The sequence below is a fragment of the Aspergillus heteromorphus genome (assembly GCF_003184545.1).
Source record: "Aspergillus heteromorphus CBS 117.55 chromosome Unknown BO70scaffold_43, whole genome shotgun sequence".
Lineage (NCBI taxonomy): Eukaryota > Fungi > Ascomycota > Eurotiomycetes > Eurotiales > Aspergillaceae > Aspergillus > Aspergillus heteromorphus.
In genome coordinates, this window is record NW_020290448.1 from 23,981 (window position 1) to 42,749 (window position 18,769).

General features: G+C 54.8%; 9 protein-coding genes and 2 non-coding genes across 11 annotated transcripts; 5 read left to right on the forward strand and 6 right to left on the reverse strand.

Moving 5' to 3' along the window:
• Window positions 1-403: 403 nt before the first annotated feature.
• Window positions 404-2,772, reverse strand: BO70DRAFT_345629 (amino acid permease). The gene is made up of 2 exons (XM_025541504.1): window positions 2,108-2,772; window positions 404-2,041 (listed from the first exon to the last, which is right to left on the reverse strand). The coding sequence occupies exons 1-2, from the start codon at window positions 2,328-2,330 to the stop codon at window positions 567-569; spliced, it is 1,698 nt and encodes a 565-aa protein (XP_025394844.1). The 5' UTR covers window positions 2,331-2,772; the 3' UTR covers window positions 404-566.
• A 515-nt stretch (window positions 2,773-3,287) lies between these two features.
• On the reverse strand, window positions 3,288-4,375 carry BO70DRAFT_271787 (uncharacterized protein; the record flags this gene model as incomplete). The annotated part of the gene is made up of 7 exons (XM_025538964.1): window positions 3,288-3,341; window positions 3,397-3,526; window positions 3,577-3,642; window positions 3,701-3,892; window positions 3,943-4,114; window positions 4,156-4,189; window positions 4,235-4,375. Coding segments are annotated over 7 exons (789 nt in total), but the record flags the coding sequence as incomplete, so codon positions are not given.
• Window positions 4,376-5,724: 1,349 nt separating this feature from the next.
• On the forward strand, window positions 5,725-5,795 carry BO70DRAFT_t292. The gene has a single exon. It is a non-coding gene; the product is annotated as a tRNA-Gly (tRNA).
• Window positions 5,796-5,884: 89 nt separating this feature from the next.
• On the reverse strand, window positions 5,885-7,124 carry BO70DRAFT_345636 (RTA1 domain-containing protein). The gene is made up of 4 exons (XM_025541505.1): window positions 7,059-7,124; window positions 6,630-7,008; window positions 6,335-6,575; window positions 5,885-6,287 (listed from the first exon to the last, which is right to left on the reverse strand). The coding sequence occupies exons 1-4, from the start codon at window positions 7,078-7,080 to the stop codon at window positions 5,913-5,915; spliced, it is 1,017 nt and encodes a 338-aa protein (XP_025394846.1). The 5' UTR covers window positions 7,081-7,124; the 3' UTR covers window positions 5,885-5,912.
• Window positions 7,125-9,915: 2,791 nt separating this feature from the next.
• BO70DRAFT_t293 lies at window positions 9,916-9,987 on the forward strand. Its single transcript has one exon. It is a non-coding gene; the product is annotated as a tRNA-Ala (tRNA).
• A 976-nt stretch (window positions 9,988-10,963) lies between these two features.
• BO70DRAFT_400700 (uncharacterized protein) lies at window positions 10,964-11,279 on the forward strand (the record flags this gene model as incomplete). The annotated part of the gene is made up of 2 exons (XM_025546942.1): window positions 10,964-10,998; window positions 11,045-11,279. The coding sequence occupies 2 exons, from the start codon at window positions 10,964-10,966 to the stop codon at window positions 11,277-11,279; spliced, it is 270 nt and encodes an 89-aa protein (XP_025394847.1).
• A 99-nt stretch (window positions 11,280-11,378) lies between these two features.
• On the reverse strand, window positions 11,379-12,062 carry BO70DRAFT_400701 (Metallo-dependent hydrolase; the record flags this gene model as incomplete). Its single annotated transcript, XM_025546943.1, has 3 exons — window positions 11,379-11,555; window positions 11,620-11,938; window positions 11,986-12,062. 3 exons carry the CDS (start codon window positions 12,060-12,062, stop codon window positions 11,379-11,381), a joined length of 573 nt encoding a protein of 190 aa, XP_025394848.1.
• Window positions 12,063-12,398: 336 nt separating this feature from the next.
• BO70DRAFT_400702 (uncharacterized protein) lies at window positions 12,399-13,161 on the forward strand (the record flags this gene model as incomplete). Its single annotated transcript, XM_025546944.1, has 3 exons — window positions 12,399-12,556; window positions 12,622-12,718; window positions 12,829-13,161. The coding sequence occupies 3 exons, from the start codon at window positions 12,399-12,401 to the stop codon at window positions 13,159-13,161; spliced, it is 588 nt and encodes a 195-aa protein (XP_025394849.1).
• A 60-nt stretch (window positions 13,162-13,221) lies between these two features.
• On the reverse strand, window positions 13,222-13,997 carry BO70DRAFT_366422 (uncharacterized protein). Its single transcript, XM_025544328.1, has 3 exons — window positions 13,687-13,997; window positions 13,480-13,577; window positions 13,222-13,352 (listed from the first exon to the last, which is right to left on the reverse strand). Exons 1-3 carry the CDS (start codon window positions 13,901-13,903, stop codon window positions 13,296-13,298), a joined length of 372 nt encoding a protein of 123 aa, XP_025394850.1. The 5' UTR covers window positions 13,904-13,997; the 3' UTR covers window positions 13,222-13,295.
• A 387-nt stretch (window positions 13,998-14,384) lies between these two features.
• On the reverse strand, window positions 14,385-16,860 carry BO70DRAFT_419018 (nucleobase cation symporter-1 family protein; the record flags this gene model as incomplete). Its single annotated transcript, XM_025547461.1, has 7 exons — window positions 14,385-14,432; window positions 14,960-15,429; window positions 15,502-15,572; window positions 15,627-15,769; window positions 15,848-16,223; window positions 16,271-16,375; window positions 16,421-16,860. The coding sequence occupies 7 exons, from the start codon at window positions 16,858-16,860 to the stop codon at window positions 14,385-14,387; spliced, it is 1,653 nt and encodes a 550-aa protein (XP_025394851.1).
• A 312-nt stretch (window positions 16,861-17,172) lies between these two features.
• Window positions 17,173-18,534, forward strand: BO70DRAFT_383029 (isopenicillin N synthase family dioxygenase; the record flags this gene model as incomplete). Its single annotated transcript, XM_025545564.1, has 3 exons — window positions 17,173-17,548; window positions 17,645-18,294; window positions 18,505-18,534. 3 exons carry the CDS (start codon window positions 17,173-17,175, stop codon window positions 18,532-18,534), a joined length of 1,056 nt encoding a protein of 351 aa, XP_025394852.1.
• Window positions 18,535-18,769: the final 235 nt, after the last annotated feature.

Here is an 18,769-nt window from a genome sequence, read left to right on the forward strand (position 1 = left end):
GGGCTAAGATGCAAGTGTGATTCATTGGTTGGTGATGCTGTTTGTAGGGGTTTTAAGTAACTACGGAATACAGTCATCGTGGCTTGTCTTTCTTTTTTCCTTCTTTCTTGCTTCTTTTGTGTCACAGTAGTATAGGCATCTAGGTTACTCTGTCTGCTTTCTGACATCGAATTTTATCTGTCAAGCAAACCAAGGTCAGATACAGCGGTGTGGGGTTTATTGCACGTACATGCAAGGGACGGGCAATATTGCAACAGGGGTTGATCAGTCATGAATCAAAACAGGCTGGAAGGAACTAACTACCTGGAACCTAGGCGGATCAGTTACCCAACAGAGCAGACATAATTATCATCTATCACCATCCACAGACAGCGAACGAGCACATATAATACAGAGAACTAAAGTAGAACTAAACTGACCGAAACTAAACTGTACTATACACGCCAAACTCCATATATGCATCACATATCCGTATCCACATTCACCCTGGCCAGCAAGCTCTATGCCGTATTTACGCAGCCGCACACTGAACCCACGGATGAGATAGGTATCCAGCACTCGCACATCTACCCCATAATACTATCCCAGATCCTCCTCATCCAGCCCTCCTTGGGGTTGCTCGACTCCCAGGAACTCTGCTGCGGACGGCCGGTGTCCAGATCGGCATCGATGGGCCGAACGAAGCTGGTGCGATACCACGCCTTATGGCCACAGTACAGGATCACAAACAGGACGGGGCAGATATACGCGACCCAGAAGTCCGACACGTTGAAGGTGGGGATCCAGGCCGTGAAGCCCTGGGTGAAGATGATCAGGATGTTGAAGAACAGGCCGTACCAGGCCAGCCACGGCTGCCAGATGGCCTTGTAGGGCAGCGAGTCGCGCGACATGCCGCGCGCCTTGAGCGCTTTCATGAACGCGATGTGGCTGGCGTTGATGGAGGTCCAGCAGATAAATCCGGCCACGCTGGAGATGTTGACCAGCCAGTTGAAGACCGTCGTGCCGGAGTCGGAGACGTTCATGAATCCGAGCAGGCCGAAGAGCGCCGTGAAGGCCACGCTGACGTAGGGCACTCCCCGGCGGGTGACCCAGCCGAAGACCGGGGGCGCGAAGCCCTCCTGTGCCAGGCCGAGGAGCACGCGGCTGCCGCTGTAGACGTTGGAGTTGGCGGCCGACAGCACGACAGTCAGCAGGACGGCGTTGATCAGGCTGGGCAGGACCTGCACGCCGGCCAGCTTGGCGGCGATGACCATGGGCGAGGCGGAGGCGTTGTCGGACCCGCTGGCCAGGTCCGGGTTGTCGTGGGGCACGAGCAGGCCGATGAAGAAGATGGTCAGGACGAAGAAGATCAGGATGCGGATGAAGGTCTTGCGGATGGCCGAGGGGACTGTCTTCTGCGGGTTTTCGGTCTCGCCCGCCGCGACGCCCACCAGCTCGGTGCCCTGATACGAGAACCCAGCCTGGATCAGCACCGCCCAGAACCCGACGAACTTGCCCAGCGCCTCGTTGTCGGTGATCAGGTACGAGGCGAACGCCCCGGGGTCGTGCCAGTACTTGAATCCCAGGTAGCCCTGCTTGCCCACTCCGGCGTCGATGCAGATGGCGAAGATCATGAAGCCCAGCACGGTGAGCACCTTGGTCAGCGAGAACCAGAACTCCAGCTCGCCGTAGAAGCCCACCGGGAGGAAGTTCAGCGCCGAGATGATCACCCAGAACACGCCGATGAATATTGCAATCGACAGGTTCTCGTTCCAGTATTGCACGATCATCCCCGTGGCGGTCAGTTCCACTGCGTAGGTCGACGCCCAGTTGAACCAGTATATCCAGCCCATCGCAAAGCCCAGACTCGGGTCGACGAGGCGTGCTGCGTACGAGGTGAACGCGCCGGTGATGGGGATGTACGTCGCCATCTCGCCTAGCGAGCACATCACCGAGTAGACGATCGAGCCGACGAAGGCATACGCGATCAGGGCGCCCGCAGGGCCGGCTTCAGCCAGAGCCGTTCCACTGCTGATGAAGAGTCCGGTTCCGATGGTGCCACCTATGGAAGATGGGGGGGGTCAGCCATGCGGACAGGGAGATAGAGACCAGAGCAGGCCGGACTCACCAATGGCGATCATCTGCAGATGGCGGTTCTTCAGGTTGCGCTTCAGCTTGGTCTCCTCGCCCTCGTGGTCGCTCTCGATGTCCTTTCCATCATCCATGTTGCGTCTGCGCTCACGCAGCCCCGAGTGGACGCTGCTGTCGCCGGACGAGCCCGCGCCATTCTGCTCGGAGATGGCACTGTCGACCCCCGGCTTGCCGGGGAAATAGGCGTCGTCGTGACCCATGACTGACTGACTGGAGGGGGAGGGGTCAATGAGGCACAGAAGGGATGGATGCGGATCCTCAGCTCAGCCAGCGGAGAAGACAGCCTCGCAAGGAAGAGAGTAGTCAGACAGGGACGGAGACAGCTCGACCACACAGTTTGGGAGTGACATCGAATTTTTTTCTCTGGGTTTTCTCCCTCGGGCAAAGGCCATGGCTGGGTGCTGCCACCGACCCATCGCGTCTCATACGTCAGGCCCGCTTCGGCTCTCCACTCCAGGCTGGTCATTAGGTAACGCCCCACGGCCGTCCGCTTGCATCAGCCTGACGGTAGGTAAAGGAAAAGGCAAAGGATCATCCGAATCCCACAGATAAGATCCTCAGATCCTGATCCATGCTCAGGAATCTCCCCTGTGATGGAGTACCTACCTACCAGCTACCTTGGTATACCCTAGCAGTCCGCCATCCGCCATCCGCCATGCAGGGGCATTCCGTCGAACATTCTTCGCTCCGTCTAGGGCAAAGCCGACAAGAAAACTCTTCCGCCCCGCCGCTAGCCGCCAACGCCCGCGTCACGTGCCGCCGTTTTCGTCATCCCGGCAGCCTGCGTGCATCGCAGCTTCTACAAGCACCCGGTCATGGGCATGGGCATGGCCGGTATTCGCCCGGAAACCTCGGGTTAGCTAGGTGGCCTCGTGCGAACCATCCGGGCAGTCTCCCGAGTGCCTCACCTCGTACGTGGTGGTCACGGTGATCCCTTCCGCGGCTTCGGTCTCCTCCACCCCGGCGGACCCACGCCGGATCTCACTGGTAAAGTGCCCTGAGTTCGCGTGGCTGATGAACTCGAACTCGAACTCCTCCCGGGGGTGCTCCTCGCTGAGCGGCCCTGTGCCGGTGCCTCGGGATTGATTCCGGGTCGACCTGCGAAGCAGCACCATCCGGTGGGTGGCCCTTCTCGCAGACGCAGGTCGGGTGGTAAACGCGTTGACGATCGACTTGATGCACGGGATGTTCACGGCCAGGATGGCGACAAACTAGCCGGAGCGTTAGACAGACTCAGACTCAGATATCAGGCAGGAATGTACCGACCGTCTCGCGGATCCCCCAGATATTGGCCACTTCGATATTCTCCGCGTCCTTCACCACCAGAAGACACCGGAGCAGGGTGGCTGCCATCACGAAGAGCCCCCCGCAGAGCAGCAGGCCGATGGTCAGCTTGCTGGGCTGTATCAGTATGGTGTCAGTCGCGTCCATGGGTTGGGGGCTCACCGACGTAGCGGAAGCCGGACTTTGACCAGCAACGGGATCGGGATGGCCAGGATGATGGCGTCGGTTCTATCGTCCGTCAGTATTGAGTACTGAGTACGATTTCTTAAGGCCAAGGGATCCCCACATGACATTCAAAACCGCCACGACCAGATAATTCACATAGTCGACGGTGCATTTCGGGCCCGGGTCGGGATACACCTGCCAGTGCAGCCGGAGGGGGTGGCAGTAGAGAAGCAGCGTCAGGAGCACGGCCAGGTACGTGCATCCGCAGAGGATAGCCGTGATCCGGACCAGCTTCTGTTCGGTGAGCCCAAGCCTACGCAGATTAGTAAGTAGACAGTCTTGATTCATCTGGGGGAGTCGGACGTCAGCCGGTTGTAGAAGAACAGCATGCATGCTTTCAGGATCCAGATCAGGGTCGCGTACAGCGCCCATCCGAATATCAGGATCTTGGACCCGATGATGCGTCGGGACATCTCCTGTTCGCCCATCGATGCTCGTTCCGAGTCGCTCAGTCCGATGTTGGTCCCGAGGACGTCTGCAGATGTTAGTGGTCACTTGCAGAAGCAGGCAGGAAACGCTTACCAACGTATTTGAAGATGACCAGTTGAGACTTTGTATGTGAGCAAGTGTATCTTTCTGAAAAGGGAGCACCAACCGTCCAGAGTATCAGAACCACAGCGCTGAGATAGTCGTCTCCGTGGAAGCTTTTGGTTCCTCCGGTCTTAAGCCGCGAAATAATTCGGGAAACGATGATGAACAAGCTGATGGCGAATTCCGTCCATGCTTCGATTTCGAGAATTAACAAGATATTCATGGCGAAGGCTTCAGACAATGTTGGAAGGGGGTGCCAGCCAAAGCACGCAAGGGAAGAAGCTGAAGGGAGTGTGTCTGGTCCCAGATACCAGAATGGCAGACCCCGCTGATCCATCATCGGTTTCCTGGCGCATTAGCAGAGAGAATTGTTTTCTGGCGGAGATGAATGAGCACGGCATCTAGATTTGGCGGTATACAGTCACTTTGAGGTCTAGGTATAGCCTGTCCTGTTGGCCAGAACAACATCATCGGTGTGAATAAAGAAACCGCTTTAGTATAACGCATTGCTAGTGGCCCGCAGCAGAGATATGAACAGGGAGGCGGTTGTCGGTGCCAATCACCTTCAAGAACCCAGTCTCGAGGGACTGTGATTTCATGGTTTCAAACAAACCTGTGACAGGGTAAGAATGCCGGCTGGGGGGTCAAAGTCATACCAGTGACAATCTCCCAGACTCTTGCACCGAAAGATCTTGTATATTGTTCCATGTCACTTTATTTTTCCCACGGAAAAGCCATGGGTAATCCATCTGGAGCTTAACTGTGGATCAAAGGTCCTTCACGCCTGTGAGCTCTTCATGAGTTGGGTTGAAGAGAGAAAAAGTGCAGCAGAGAGTGGAACAGCTAACAAAGCAGAATAATTCGAATTTGTGTGAACCTCACCTGATCGGTTCATGCTGGATACCCCCTTCAATTCACTGCCCTTCTCTCGTCCCTTCCCTTCCCCTCTTCCCTCTGGCAGAATCCACTGTTTCCTTTCCTGTACAAAACGTAGATAAAGGTCCCCGACGTGGTACTGATCTATCAATCTTGCTAGCAGTCATCACCAGATCTGTATCCTGATTGAACTTCCTGGGAGTCCTTCTGGCTTGGACACTTCGAGGTCTGTTCATCATGACCATACCTGGGTGTACGGAACTCCCTCTTCTGCTATGAATTGAGTTGCTCGAGAAGATCATGGGCAAGCCACAAATAATTGGAAGCTGTTGAGCTCTGCATATCGATGTTATCGAGGCCTCCTGGGCTCTGAAATCTGGTGGTGGGTACACTTTGGATTGGGAATTGTTTTTCGGGTTACAGTGACTGGATATGGCTCGGCCAGGGACAGAGAGGGATGCCGATTACTGTTGAAGGGTTTAAGAGCCCAAGTCATCCGTTATGGGCTGCTCAGCCTCCACGAGGATACAGCGGCTGAGGGATGTTCGGATTCCAAAAGCAAGATGGACAGAGGGGGGTTCCAGAACTGCAAACCACCGCAGGAAGAAGTAGTTTCTTCAAAGGCCACTCTAACATGGTAAGTCTTGGTGTTCTTTCCAAGATTGTATCTTTTATCCCGCATCATTGGTCTAGTGGTAGAATTCATCGTTGCCATCGATGAGGCCCGTGTTCCATTCACGGATGATGCAATTGAAACTTTCTTTCTTTTTGAATTTCCTTTTAACATATCTCTACTCTGTTTTTGCCGTGACGATCGTTCTCAATTAATTCGCATACCGTTCGCTATATCCTTGGGTGTTGCCTCATCATCGCACATAACCCGTCTCCACGTCATCCATCCGATCCAACGGCCACTCACCCCGACCCTCCCCCAGCATCGCCTCATCGCTGGATTGAGTCAGTGGATTCTCGTAATTGCCATTCTTCCCGCCATTCTTTCTCTGCGCTTTCTCCTCGCGCTTCATCCTCTTGCGCTCTTTCCGCGAGATCTTGATCTTCTTGGGAAACTCGCTCTCCGGTCCACGCATCAGCCGACCCGGGTGCCAGATATTCCAGATCACCATGGCGGAGAAGATCGGCACGCATTCGAGGCAGTAAAAGAAGGCCTCTTTCGTCGTCAGGATGCTCGTTCCGGCGGTGTTGGTATCGGCATATTCGGCAAGACGGTAAATGATGCGGATCTATCACGATCAGCAGGAGAACTGGCAGTCGGAACGGAGAGACCTACCGTGATGCACCCCAACGTCGCATACATGGCAATCGCCAACGTCTTCCACTCCGTCCCTCGCTCTGCATTTCCCCCTCCGCCCTGCATGCGCCGATGGAACGTGACGAGCAGGCCACAGAAGCAGAGGATGAAGAACTCCTGCATGGCAATCCCGGCCGTGTACACATGCAGACCAATCGTGTCCATCTCATTGCTGAAATCGGAGTCCATGATTCCCCCAGTGGCTTGGACGATGAACGATCTAGATGGCGGGTCAACAACCCGAAACCACCATGAATTACGAAGTGCCACTCACGTAACATCCAGCCAGATAAACACCTTCGCCAGCTTCTCCGCCCGGAAGCCCGCGATCTTCCTATCGGGCAGATAGTAATACACCATGCGACCGAAGATCATATATCCATAGGCGTTGACCCACAGCGGCGCCAGCAGGACGAGCAGTTGCCCGGCCGATGCGGTGTTGGACTCGACTTGGTTGATCGTGGAATACGTCCGCATGATCAGCCCCAGGCATTCCCACGCGGTGCCCATCACGATCACCCAGCAGAATCGCTTGCGGTAGATGATGGCTTGGGTAAGGTGGGCGATCATGGTGATGCCGAAGAGGACAGAGAAAAGGATGGCCGCGGGGCCGCTGGCACAGTAGTCATACTGCGCGTTGGGAGAGGAGAGGTCTGTCGCAGTCAGTGGCTGTTGACCGGTCGATAGAAGATGGAGAACATACCGCACTTCGATTTCAACCCCATGATGGCGATGGTTTACCCGAACCCGAACTGGATATGAGAAGATGGGAGGGAGGGAAGCTTGCTGCGTATGATTAATCCCATCTTCAGGGCCAAGTGACCATCTTTATAGTCGTGCCCTCGATGATGCATGCGATGATGGTGATCATGATCCTGTTGGTAAGCATAGACGAGCCCGAAGCACAACAGGGCTGCCTACCGACTGACTCCGTTATTTTTAGACCCATTTCCAGGCACCACCCGGTGTAGGGTCTTCTGGATCACTCCGATTCGAGACCTCCATACAAGCCTTGCGAGGCTCCTGCAGGCTGGGGCTCGGGTCTGTGCCCGCGTCAGATTTTAGCTGCGGCAAACAAAGCTGCCTAAATAACTCTGCTGGTCTTCAGAAATTCGCAGAGATATCCAATTCTGTATACGGTATATGCTTCATTTAAGCTTCAGGCAGCGTTTTAAGGTTGGGGGGTCTTGTTTCGCCCGTGGCATGACAATTAACCGACCGCTTATATTGCTGGATGACGTCTTGTGGGGAAATGACATGACATGATAGGTGCCGTCGATCAGTCATGCTTGCATAGCCCGGATATAGCCTCCTCGCTAGTCCTGAAGTGGTATGCAATATGCAAAGGATTCGGATGTATGGCGTTTCCGATATCGCTTGTGGCCGCCTTGGAGAGCTGTGCACTGGGACCTGCCTCTTTGTCAATTAGCATAATCTTGATCTTATCTCGGGCCCCCAAGCTTCTAGGTAGTATTCCTCAGTTCGGGTAATGCTTGTAGTAGTCCTCGATTAGGTTAAGTTATTGCTTATGCTTATAGTCAAGGCCGCGTCAGCCGTGGAGAGCCAGAAACATATAAGGGAAATGCTGCTGTTCGTCGGCTTCACACAACTCTAGTCCAGAATCAGTGAATGTTGATCTCTAGATTCTCCCGGAATCGAGATAGTCTAGTGAATTATTCAAATGGCGGATCCCCAGCATTATGTTGATTATCAAGAAGGATAGTGACTCGACAACCTCCATACCTACAAGCTTATTCACGGTCCCATACCTACAAAGGCTTATAAATACCCCGTTCATCTCCATCACCTGTCCGACATTTCTCCTTCCTAAATACTCATTAATACCAGAAATTGTCACTGTTTATGACGAATTCTCTCTACTATGTAGAAAGTCTTTCCTTTTCTAACCTTGCCTTTTCTATAACTAAAGGACACCACATATCGCAACAGAAAACATTGGTGCTACCAACTTCTATCACACATCACGCGATACAATCTATCTGCGAGGATTACTTAGTATGCTATACATAGCTATACACGCACACCCTATTCGGCTTTGCGCCTGGCAGAGAAGTGACATCTTACCGAAAACTCCTCCAGTCCTCGGGCTGCGTGGTTCATCCACAGGTACAGGGCCAATATATCTCAGTCTACGAGGCAGTCGGCAAAGTTATATTTTGAGAACAATGCCCTCCTCGGCGATATCTTGTCCCGACTACTCCTGTCGAGGCCTGGACAAGGATCAGTCATCAGTGCGTGGTACACACCTCATAAACAGGGCCTATCCCAAGTCCCGCGCGCGCACCCCCGGCTTTTACCTCTGGCAACATCCTACCGATCTACGGAATAGTCTACTAAGCGGCTACGAGTGGTGCATTTGGTTAAACCGACGCCTTTGTGGTTAACACCTTCATCTGTCGGGAAACTTATTTTAATGGCATAGAGGGCAGATAAAACACGCGTCTGTGTCGGGTTGTCTCATTCGGCAGCGGGGGAAGGACGATCCGGAGGTTTTATTAGCTGATAGCAACCTTTCGAGACAACTGCTCTAATCATGATGATATTATCAATGCCTGGGCTCTATGTCATGCTCTTTCTCCACATGGGCCATCGGTAATGCCAAGCTCAATACCAACTGAATCGGCGGGTGAATCAGTATGTTCACCCTCCAGTACTCTAATCCCAATATGTTCCGTCGCCTATAAATCCGGTACATTGGCAAGCGACCTTCTGCCCGAGATACCGATACCAGTGAAACAGCAACGATGAAGACCAGAGCTCCTAAGAATGGGTTCGGTCCCTTCCTTTCGTGATGGGCAGAATTGATGATATTCTCTCCGGGATATGGAGAAGTGCATTCAGAAGTGCATGAAGAGTGTGGAGATGACAACAATCTGGCAGCCGTTCATTGTGCTGTGAAACTGGAGAAGCCCTTTGTCGAGTCCAACATCAGCTATAATGAGATTGGTACGAAGTAACTGGGCGCTCCAACAGCTTTTCCACATGAGATAGAGTCATTGGTGATTTGGACTTATGAACCAATTTGTCCAAGACAATATAATCCCCCCAGAAAATATCGAACAAGCGCTCGAGAAACCGGAGGCGGATATTGAGGCCCGTCTTCATCCTCCACCGCACACCTGCCTGTTCGACGAGAAGTTATATAGTTTCCATCATACGAACCATTGTATGTTTGTTATGACATAGAAGAACTTATAATTTTGTCTATGCACGCGGGTGAATAGTAGTCAAGGCGGGAGGTTTCGTTTCCCAGTTTGTTGTTACAGAGGGATACTATGATCCAGGGATATATGTTTTTGTCTCAACGATGGACGGAGTAGACAGATTTGAATCACCAACGTTCCCATTAGGAAGTATTTACCGAGGTTGTAGTCCTATTTCATGCCAGTAATTAGAATGAAAGGGAGAAAAAGGATTTTATTGTGCTGCTGTAGTTAAGAATTAGGGTTGAGGAAGACGGTGGCTTTTATAATACGGTGGAGCTGGGCTCTTGCATACGCCGCTATGATGCAAAGGTGCTGACCAATCCGTAACAAGACGGGCTTGTGGTTTAGGGGTATGACGCTCCATTCGCATTGGAGAGGTCCCGGGTTCGATTCCCGGCGAGTCCATCTTTTTGTTTTTCTTTTTCCCGTCACCCTCTCTTCTCTCTCTCTCTCTAGTCGACTCTCCGGTCATTGCTGATGTCCCTCTGTCATCAACAACTGAATCGACCACTTTTTACTCCGTCCGCAATCTACCCGCCTAATGCCCCAACTCACCGGCAGACTGTCCTTGACCCCTGTCATGGTTGACGCGCGTGTGTTGGCAGCCCTCAAGTTTGCTGCTGCGCCAGTGCACTCAGCTCTCTACACATGTACCAACCCGTCAATAGTCTCCTCCCTGACATGTCTCACTCTCTGGAACCCCCAAGACCGTAGACACACCAGCAGGCAACCGAGTTCTTCTCCCCCGCCAAGCAGAGGCCCGATCCTCTGCCCCGTCCCGGCCTGTCGCCATTGGCCTCTCACAGCAACCGATGGGGCCTCAGCCTTAAGGGCGCCGCTCCATCTGCTTGGCGCCATGCCACATTTCAGGGTCTCCTCTGCTTATATTTCGTCCTTAAGGCGCCACTATCACAAGTCCTGCCCCCTCGACGGCTCTTGGCGCCATGAACAGCATTACCAGACAGACCCATGATCTTGGCGCCCCGATCAGTCGCCGCTGAATGTCCCCCGAAGCGCCCACGGTGTCACCACGTCGACTCGGTGTCAGCGGTGTCTCCGTGCCCCAACCCATGCACCCCCCAGCATCCTCTCTCAGTCTCCCTGCACTGGGATCTGCCTGCTCATCCGACTATTGATTTGATTCACAGCAATCTCCCCCATGCCCAATCGTGACCTCCCGGTGGAGCGCATCCCAGCAAAATCTGCAGGGCCAAGAAGCCTAGCGCCGCAACAGGGCTGAATCCGGTGCTCGTCTGCTCATTGGTCAATCCATCAGCCTGAATGCCCTGAGCTGGATGTCGGACGGGGTATAAGACAGCCCCAGGCCCCGCGACTCCTGACTAGTGATCGGTCAGTGACCCAATCCACCCGAATAAAAACAATGTCGTACCAACAACAACCACCTCCCCAGGGATAGTACGTACTTCACACAAACTCTGCCTCTCCACCACTGACTGATCAGCTACCCTCCCCCAGGAGGCCAATACCCGCCCCCGGAAGGCCAATACCCACCCGCCGGTGGCCAGTACCCCCCTCCCCAGCAGATGCAGTACGCCAACGCTCCGCCGCAGCAAGAACCGTCCAAGGACCGCGGATGTCTGACCACCTGTCTCCTCACCATGTGCTGCTGCTTTCTGTGCGAGGAATGGTGCGAATGCTGCTTCGAAGCGGCCGAATGTTGTTGTTGTGGCTGTTAGGCCGATAGTCTTGCCCCGTGCTTTGTGTTATGGTGCTGTTTTGTATATACCTGGATTGTCGCTCGCTGCATTTATCTCATTACTGTCAATACCTCCCTGTTAAAGAACGATCTTATACAACGCAACACTCCTGCTCGATTTCATCTGTCTGCTAACTACAGGTACGGGTGGCATTCGTTGACGAACACCTCTCGTGGCCGGCTTAAGGAACTCGCGCCCCGTTTCAGGAATTTCGCCGTCGGCTTTGCTGCCCACCACGCCGCCTGCATCTCGGTTCTATACCACCTGTCCGCGGAGGATCGTGTACCGCGGCCAATTGGTGAACTCCATTCCCTCGAACGGGGTATAATCGATGTCGTGGTGCAGCATTGTGTGAGACAGTCGGAACGGTGCCATGTTCGATGGCCTGTTCGAGCGTGGGATACCAGATCGTCAGATCGGCGTCGAAACCTGGCTGGATTGTGCCCTTGGTGCTGCCCAGCCCGTACAGCTTGGCTGGGTTCGAGCTCGTCAGTTCAACGAACTTCTGGATCGAGATACGCCTCGACAGCACCCCTCCGCAGAACATCGTCGGCAGCCGCGTCTCCAGCCCCGGCAGTCCGTTGGGGATCTGCGTGAAAGTGAATGTCCCCTTCTTCTTGCCGAGCGGGTGGTCGAGCCTGGCGCGGTTAGTTCTGTAAAGTCTCTTGATGTGTGGTTGGCTCACTTGGACGGCGCATGGTCGCTGCTGACGGTGGTGAAGGTGCCGTTGGCCAGACCCGCCCACATCGCTTCCAGGTCCATCGGGTCTTCGCTCGTGAAGAACAGATAATGGGGACAGGTCTCCGCATGCACCGGAAGCAGCCGCGTCTGGGCCTTCCGGACATGTCCTGCCGCCAGCTTCGAGAACCCCCCGCTAATAAGGCCTGCTCTGCTGTTATCATCAACCCCTCAGTTCTGTCGATCGGCCGACTGATATCAGCGAACCCGATAATGACGGAAAAATATCTGACAACAGGCACTGACTCAGCCCCCCGTATATCTTGAGCAGCGGCGAATGGATCCTGATCTGGACAAAGGAGTGAATCTTGATCCAGACAGACGAATCGATCCCGACCTCAACACACCCCTCCATCCTGCATGTCTCGCACCGTCCGGCTCGCCGCCGCCCAGATGGGCACCGCCAACAACTGGGACGACTGCGAGAAGACCCTGCAGCGGATGATCGTGCTGCAGGGCGTCGACATCGTCGCCGGCGGCTTCAACACCAATGGATACGCGCCACAGTTCTGGGGCCGGTCCCCGAGGGCCGCATCATCGCGGAAAGCAAAACCCCCGCCGACGAGCTCGTCCTCGCCGACAGCGACCTCTCTCTCTGCCATACCGGGCGGACCCGCACCTTGGACTTCACCCGCCTCCGCCGCATCGAGCACTACGGCCGTATCACCAGCCAGACCGGCGTAATCGAACCATCACTAACCCTAATCTCCCTCCCCCTCCCCCAATCCTATCCCTACCCCCTCCATCACAACCTCCTGCCTCGAAACAATAACACCCACCCTCCCCCCAGACACAACCATCACACCCCTCCCCCGCCGCCATCCTCTCCACCAGCACCGCGCTCCCCGCCCTCCGCCCCCTCATCAGTCACCACGACGCCCTGCTCGTCGCCTGCTTCAGCCACCACCCGCTCATCCGCGCCCTGCGCGAAGAACACACCCTCCCGGTGATCGGAATCATGGAGGCGAGTCTCTTCGCCGGGCGCACCCCGAAAGGGGAATCAGCGAAGACAGACTCCAGTTGTAACAAGACCAATCCGTTAGACCTGATCCAATCCATGACATCCAAGCCCCAACGTAACATCACCGACTATCAGGGAACCAAACACCAGAAGCGTGATTGAAGCCGTGCTTTATTTTTGACTCTGACCATATTCTCATATCCTTATCATACTTCATGACCTCATACACCATCATCCAATTAATCCCACCCAATCCAACCAACCCTCATTGTCCATCATATCTCCCACAACCACCTCTAGTAGTGGCACTGTCCGTGAACATCACGAGGAGTCGAAGTCCCGTTGATCGTCAACTGTTATCCCCGCTGTCAGCGCATTTATCCATGTAGAACCCGGTACGAACACTATCCGACAAGATCCCACCACATTCCACACCATAAAGACAGAAAAAAAAAAGAAAGACAAAAACTTCAAACTCACCGTCCAAGCAGCATGCTTCTTACACCAAACGGCCGTCAGCCCGTCCTCGCAGGATTCGCGATCCTCGGGGCCCCAGGCGGGGGGGAACGCGGTTTTGCCTGCATCCATGGAGATCAGTATATATATACCTTCACACAGACCTCACAGATAAATGGGAGGGAGGGAGGGAAGGAGGGAGGGATGGAAAGAAGGAAAGAAAAGACTGACATTCACCCGCAACAACCTCACCCAGATCCCAGGCCCCACCACCAGCCCCCTCAAAGGCACTGGTCACCTGGTGCACGACATCATCCGTCGCTTCGGAGAGGTAGTCGTGGGTTTCGCAGCAGAGAGGCAGACCGTCGCTGTAGTCGAGCACCACGTTGACGTCTTGGGATGACACGGCGGCGGCGAGGAAGAGGAGGGCGGGGAGGATGAACTTCATTGTGCCTTTTTGTTTTGTTTCTTTGTTTTTTTTGGTACTGGATGAGACGTCTTGTCTTCTGGGGAGTGGAGCGTGGGTGGGTAGCACAGAGTACTAGGACTGTTGAGGGAGAATGAGGATGGGATGGGATGGGGGGTGGGTGGCGAGAAGGCTATTTATATTCTATTGAGGTATTGTCCGATCACCACGGTATTTGTGGAAAAGCAATTGGAAAGTAGAGAAGAGAAGAGAATAGCACAGCTACTCTAGATCCATCCCCACCCTCGCGTCATACAGCAGGATGGAGTACCTTTGATTTGCTGTCCTGAGACAAGAGCGCTGCCAGATGGATGTCCGTCCCTTGCATGGAGTGAACTGACCTGAACCGAACTGACCGAGGTGCCGTTGATCGACAGGTCTTCGGCCGTGAAGATCGAAAAACAAGGGTGAGATTATCATTGCTATTATTATTGTCTTCACACCCTCACTTGTACATATTCGTCTATGCAGAGTTCGCTGTTGTTTCGGATCGTACTCCGATAGTGGCTGGCTGATGGATAGATAGTTAGACAGCGGAGAGTAGGTAAGCGGTTCTTCTGAGACAGCAGCATTCCAAGCTACCGAGTCGGGCTGAGACATCCGGCGGTGAGTCGCAAGCAAGAGGAATTGACTTGGGGGAGCTAGATACTTGTTCGGAGGTGGCAGTGCTGCAGGTAGGTAGGTAGGTAGTAGGTAGCAGGTTTGGTGCATGCGAGGGCAGGAGCTAGAGCAGGTCCCAGCTGTGGTTTTCCAGTTTACGGTCTACAGGATCGGCGGATTGCAGCAGCTGTCTAGAGTAGCTGTCAGGGGGAGGGGAAGGGGCACGGTTGACCAAAGGGGGTTCCGCCATGGCTGGCTCTGGCCAGACCAGAGCAAATTCCATTTTAATCAAACACGCTCGCTGTAATCTGGCAGCCTGGTGGATCAACTCTACTTCAGATTGGGACCATCTGTCTGATAACTTAGCATGAGAATGCTTCATCATCAAACCTTCCCCTTCTCATCACCCTCACCCTCACCCTTCGGCACAACATCCACCACCCCCTCCACCCCCTCCACTCGATCCGGATCATACTCATCCCAGTAATCCTCCGGCTCCTTCCACTCCCTCGTCACCTCCACACCCTCCATCGGCCAGATCAAACACGCCAGATAATACACCCCAAACGCAACCAACAACCCAACCGGATACGCAACGAAATAGAACCTCCTAATCCCCAGCGGTGCCGCCACGCCCATCTGGTTCAGGAAACCATAAAAGTTCGGCGCGATGGCCACGAGATACGCGCAGAAGCCGCGCAGGTTGAACCCGTGGAAGAAGTAGTAGATTCCGCTCGCATTTGCCGTGTACAGCTGCGGGATGTGGAGAAGTCCCCGTCGGAGGACGTAGTAGTCGCAGAGCAGGATGCCGGCGATGGCGGAGAGGAAGATCTGGTACGAGGAGAGGAAGGTGATGAAGACGGCGGCTGTCGCGAGGAGGTACCAGGGGCAGATGGCGTAGGAGAGGACTGGGTGGTTTTATGAGGTTAGTATGTATCTGTGCAGGGGGGCGCAGGGGGGGGGGGGGGGGGTTAAAGTACCGGCGCATATGAAAAAGCCTCGTTTGACGGTGATGTAGCGGGGTAGCAGAGCTGCGATGTCGTTTCCGGCCCTGGAGATACTTATATTTAGAAATGTTTGCGGGAATAGGGGGAAGGAAACATACGGGATGGAGTTCTCGAAGATGGCCGAGAAGACGGTCGAGTAGACAAAGGCCAGCGAGATGAATGCACACGCGGCCCGATTGCCAGGTGTGTATCTCTCACCCTCCATCAGCTTGTCGAGGAAGTTGAGCGGGTTCCAAATCAACTGTCGACGGTAGTTAGCACGGTGCGCATGCACAACTGCATGTATTCCTTCCGTCGTCAACTGCAAAACAGAACGTACCTCTCCGAAGACAGTCTCACTGCTCGCTGCAATGACATTGCCAATCACCGCCACCAGCAGCCCAGACACGGGGAAACTGAGGATCTGGCCGAGAATCACATCGCTCGGCTGGCGGGCGTACCGCTGCAGATCGGCCGCGTTGGAGATGAAGGTGCCGCAGCTGGCCAGGCCCAGAAACAGGAATTTACAGATCAACCAGCTTTTCGCCTCGCCGTGCACCTTCGACGGCGCACCCAGAGAGGAGGGCGATCCACCGGCCAGGGAAACCACCCAGCCCAGCATCGCGAATGCACCGCCGTAGTATACGAAGACTTTGATGTACACCAGCGATTTCATCTTGGGGACGGGGACGATCAGAAACGCGCAGTTGATGAGCCTGTCCGGGTCAGTGGACATCTGGGATTCCCTCCGGACGGCCCTTACCAATACACGAAGAAACATATCATCTGCGCCGAGGTCAAGGCGGACTTGGATCCCATATGATCGGGGATTCTCGCGATGGAGGGAAATATCGCGTGGAGGAAGACACTACGACGATCAGTAATCCTCCTGACGGGCGGTGATCGGACGTACTAGAGACACTGCCCCCCCTGGACCATATTCACCCCGTTCCAGACGATGCTCATGGCCGCCCGGTTAAAGGTCGGCCAGAGAGCCCCCCAGGGACCGAAGCTCGCACGACACAAGACCGGGAAGGGGATGCGATACATGGCGCCCGCGCGGCCATTGAACGCCATCAGGCAGCCCGCCATGAATTGGCCGCCGAAGGTGCAGCCCACGCACTCCCACATACTCAGGCCCATGGTGAGGCCGGTGGAGGAGGCGTACAGATTGCTGACGTTGGCGGTGGCCGAGAACCAGAACAGGATGTAGGTTAGATGGGTCCAGGTGCGGTCCTTCGCGGGGGTCGGTCGGATGGAATCGTTGTCCAGGAACTCCACGGGCCGGACATTCTGATGCTGGTCCACGCTCTTCACCAGGAGATACTCGTGCAGGGAGGTGAGGAGGGACATTTCAGGGGGGTTGTGCGATGGAGGGGGTTGTTTTGCAGACTCCCGGGGATGGCGCCGGGCCTTTTGTACGAGGAGGAGACGATGATAAGGGGCGAACTGGCAGCCCTAATTGGGGGGGAGGCATCACCCGCCAAGGGAGGGTTATCAGCCAGATGCTGATAGTTGCACGGCACTAGCTGCGGGGATCTCCGGCCGCATAGATAGATAGATAGATAGTTAGTTAGATAGATAGTTAGATAGATAGATAGATATCTATCGCATCGCCCCTCCGTCTCCCGTCAGTTCCCTTCTTTCTCACTTTCATCTCCCACCATGGAACCCCAATACACCCACGTCGAGCTGCTGACTCTGAACGGGCCGGAGTACCGCAGGGTCTCGACTGCCCCTCCGCGTCCCCCGACCGACGAGGAGATCCCTATCGTCGATCTCGCCCCCATCGACGGCGACCCAGCAGCGCGGGCACAGCTGGCTCATCAAGTCCGAGCAGCGGCGCAGACGACAGGCTTCTTCTATATCAAGAATCACGGGATTCCGCCAGAACTGATCGAAAGCGCCCTTTCCCAGGCCAAGGCCTTTTTCCATCAACCCGAGGAACTGAAAGACGACAAGGTCTCCAAGTTGAAGCTCATGCACATGGACGGATACCACGCGGTCGGAACGACACAGGTGAACAAGACGGAAACGAAAGGTCGGTTAAGAGCATAACTGCAGCCGCAAAGTGAAAGAGCTTCACCCAGGGTCTTTCGGCGGTCGCCAGCAGCACCCATCACTAATCGTGGGACAGACCGCAAAGAAACCTTTACCCTGCGATACAACGCTCGCAACGACCCAACCCAAGCCAGGGACAGCGCCTTGGCCTGGGACGATTCCCCCCTGTGGGCAGGCACCGCCCATCTGCCTCACTTCCGCGACACGACCATCGCATTCTGGCAAGCCAGGCTAGCACTCGCCAGAAAAATGGTGCAGATCTTCGCTCTGGCTCTAGACCTCCCGGAGACCTACTTCGACGAGGTCGTGACGCATCCCGGCTCCGACGGTCTGTACGTGCACTACCCGGGCACGCCCACCGCAGACCATCTGGCCAAAGACGCCGTCGACATCGACGTTGGAATCGGCTCGCATACCGACATCCAATGCTTCACGCTCCTCTGGCAGGATATGTCCGGCGGGCTGCAGGTGCTTTCCGCGGCGGACGAATGGCTGGACGCGCGCCCCATCCCAGGCACGCTGGTCGTCAACATCGGGGATTTCCTGCAGCGGCTGTCGAACAATCGGTTCCGGTCGACCGTGCACCGCGTGTACAATCGGCAGACGACGTCTCGGTACTCGATGCCGTTTTTCTTGGGGTTCAATCCCGAGTCCGTGTGTCGGGTGCTGCCGTCTTGCGTGGATGAGGAGCATCCGGCGCTGTATGAGCCGATTTCGTGTGGGGAGGTATGTATATACATATGATTGCTCGAGTGAAGTGACTGGGACTGGGAATGCTGACGGCTGTAGTGGCATCGGAATCGACTGGCGTTGGCTCACGGGAAAGTGTTGCAGAAAGGTGCTGCAGCGTGAGGGACTGGGATTGGATTTTGGACTGGGTTGATTGGGTTTAGAATCGTGGCTTAGAATCTAAACATCCTTTTACTTATGCTGTAGAGAGTCACAGTATCTCACAACGTGTCTTGACTCTTGACGGAATCAAACTCGACAGTGGGTGGAGTCGACCATTCCTGGCTTATTGGCCTTTCCTGTTGGGGATGTTTACCGAAATAATCTGTAGCGTGTTAAACCCAAGCCTGTTTCACTCTCAAAATACACCCCCAGTCCATCTCTCTCCACCACAAAGCCCCTCGGCCCCAAACTGAAAACAACATAGCCTACCCCACACAAAAACCTTCATCTACAAAACAGACCCCTCAGA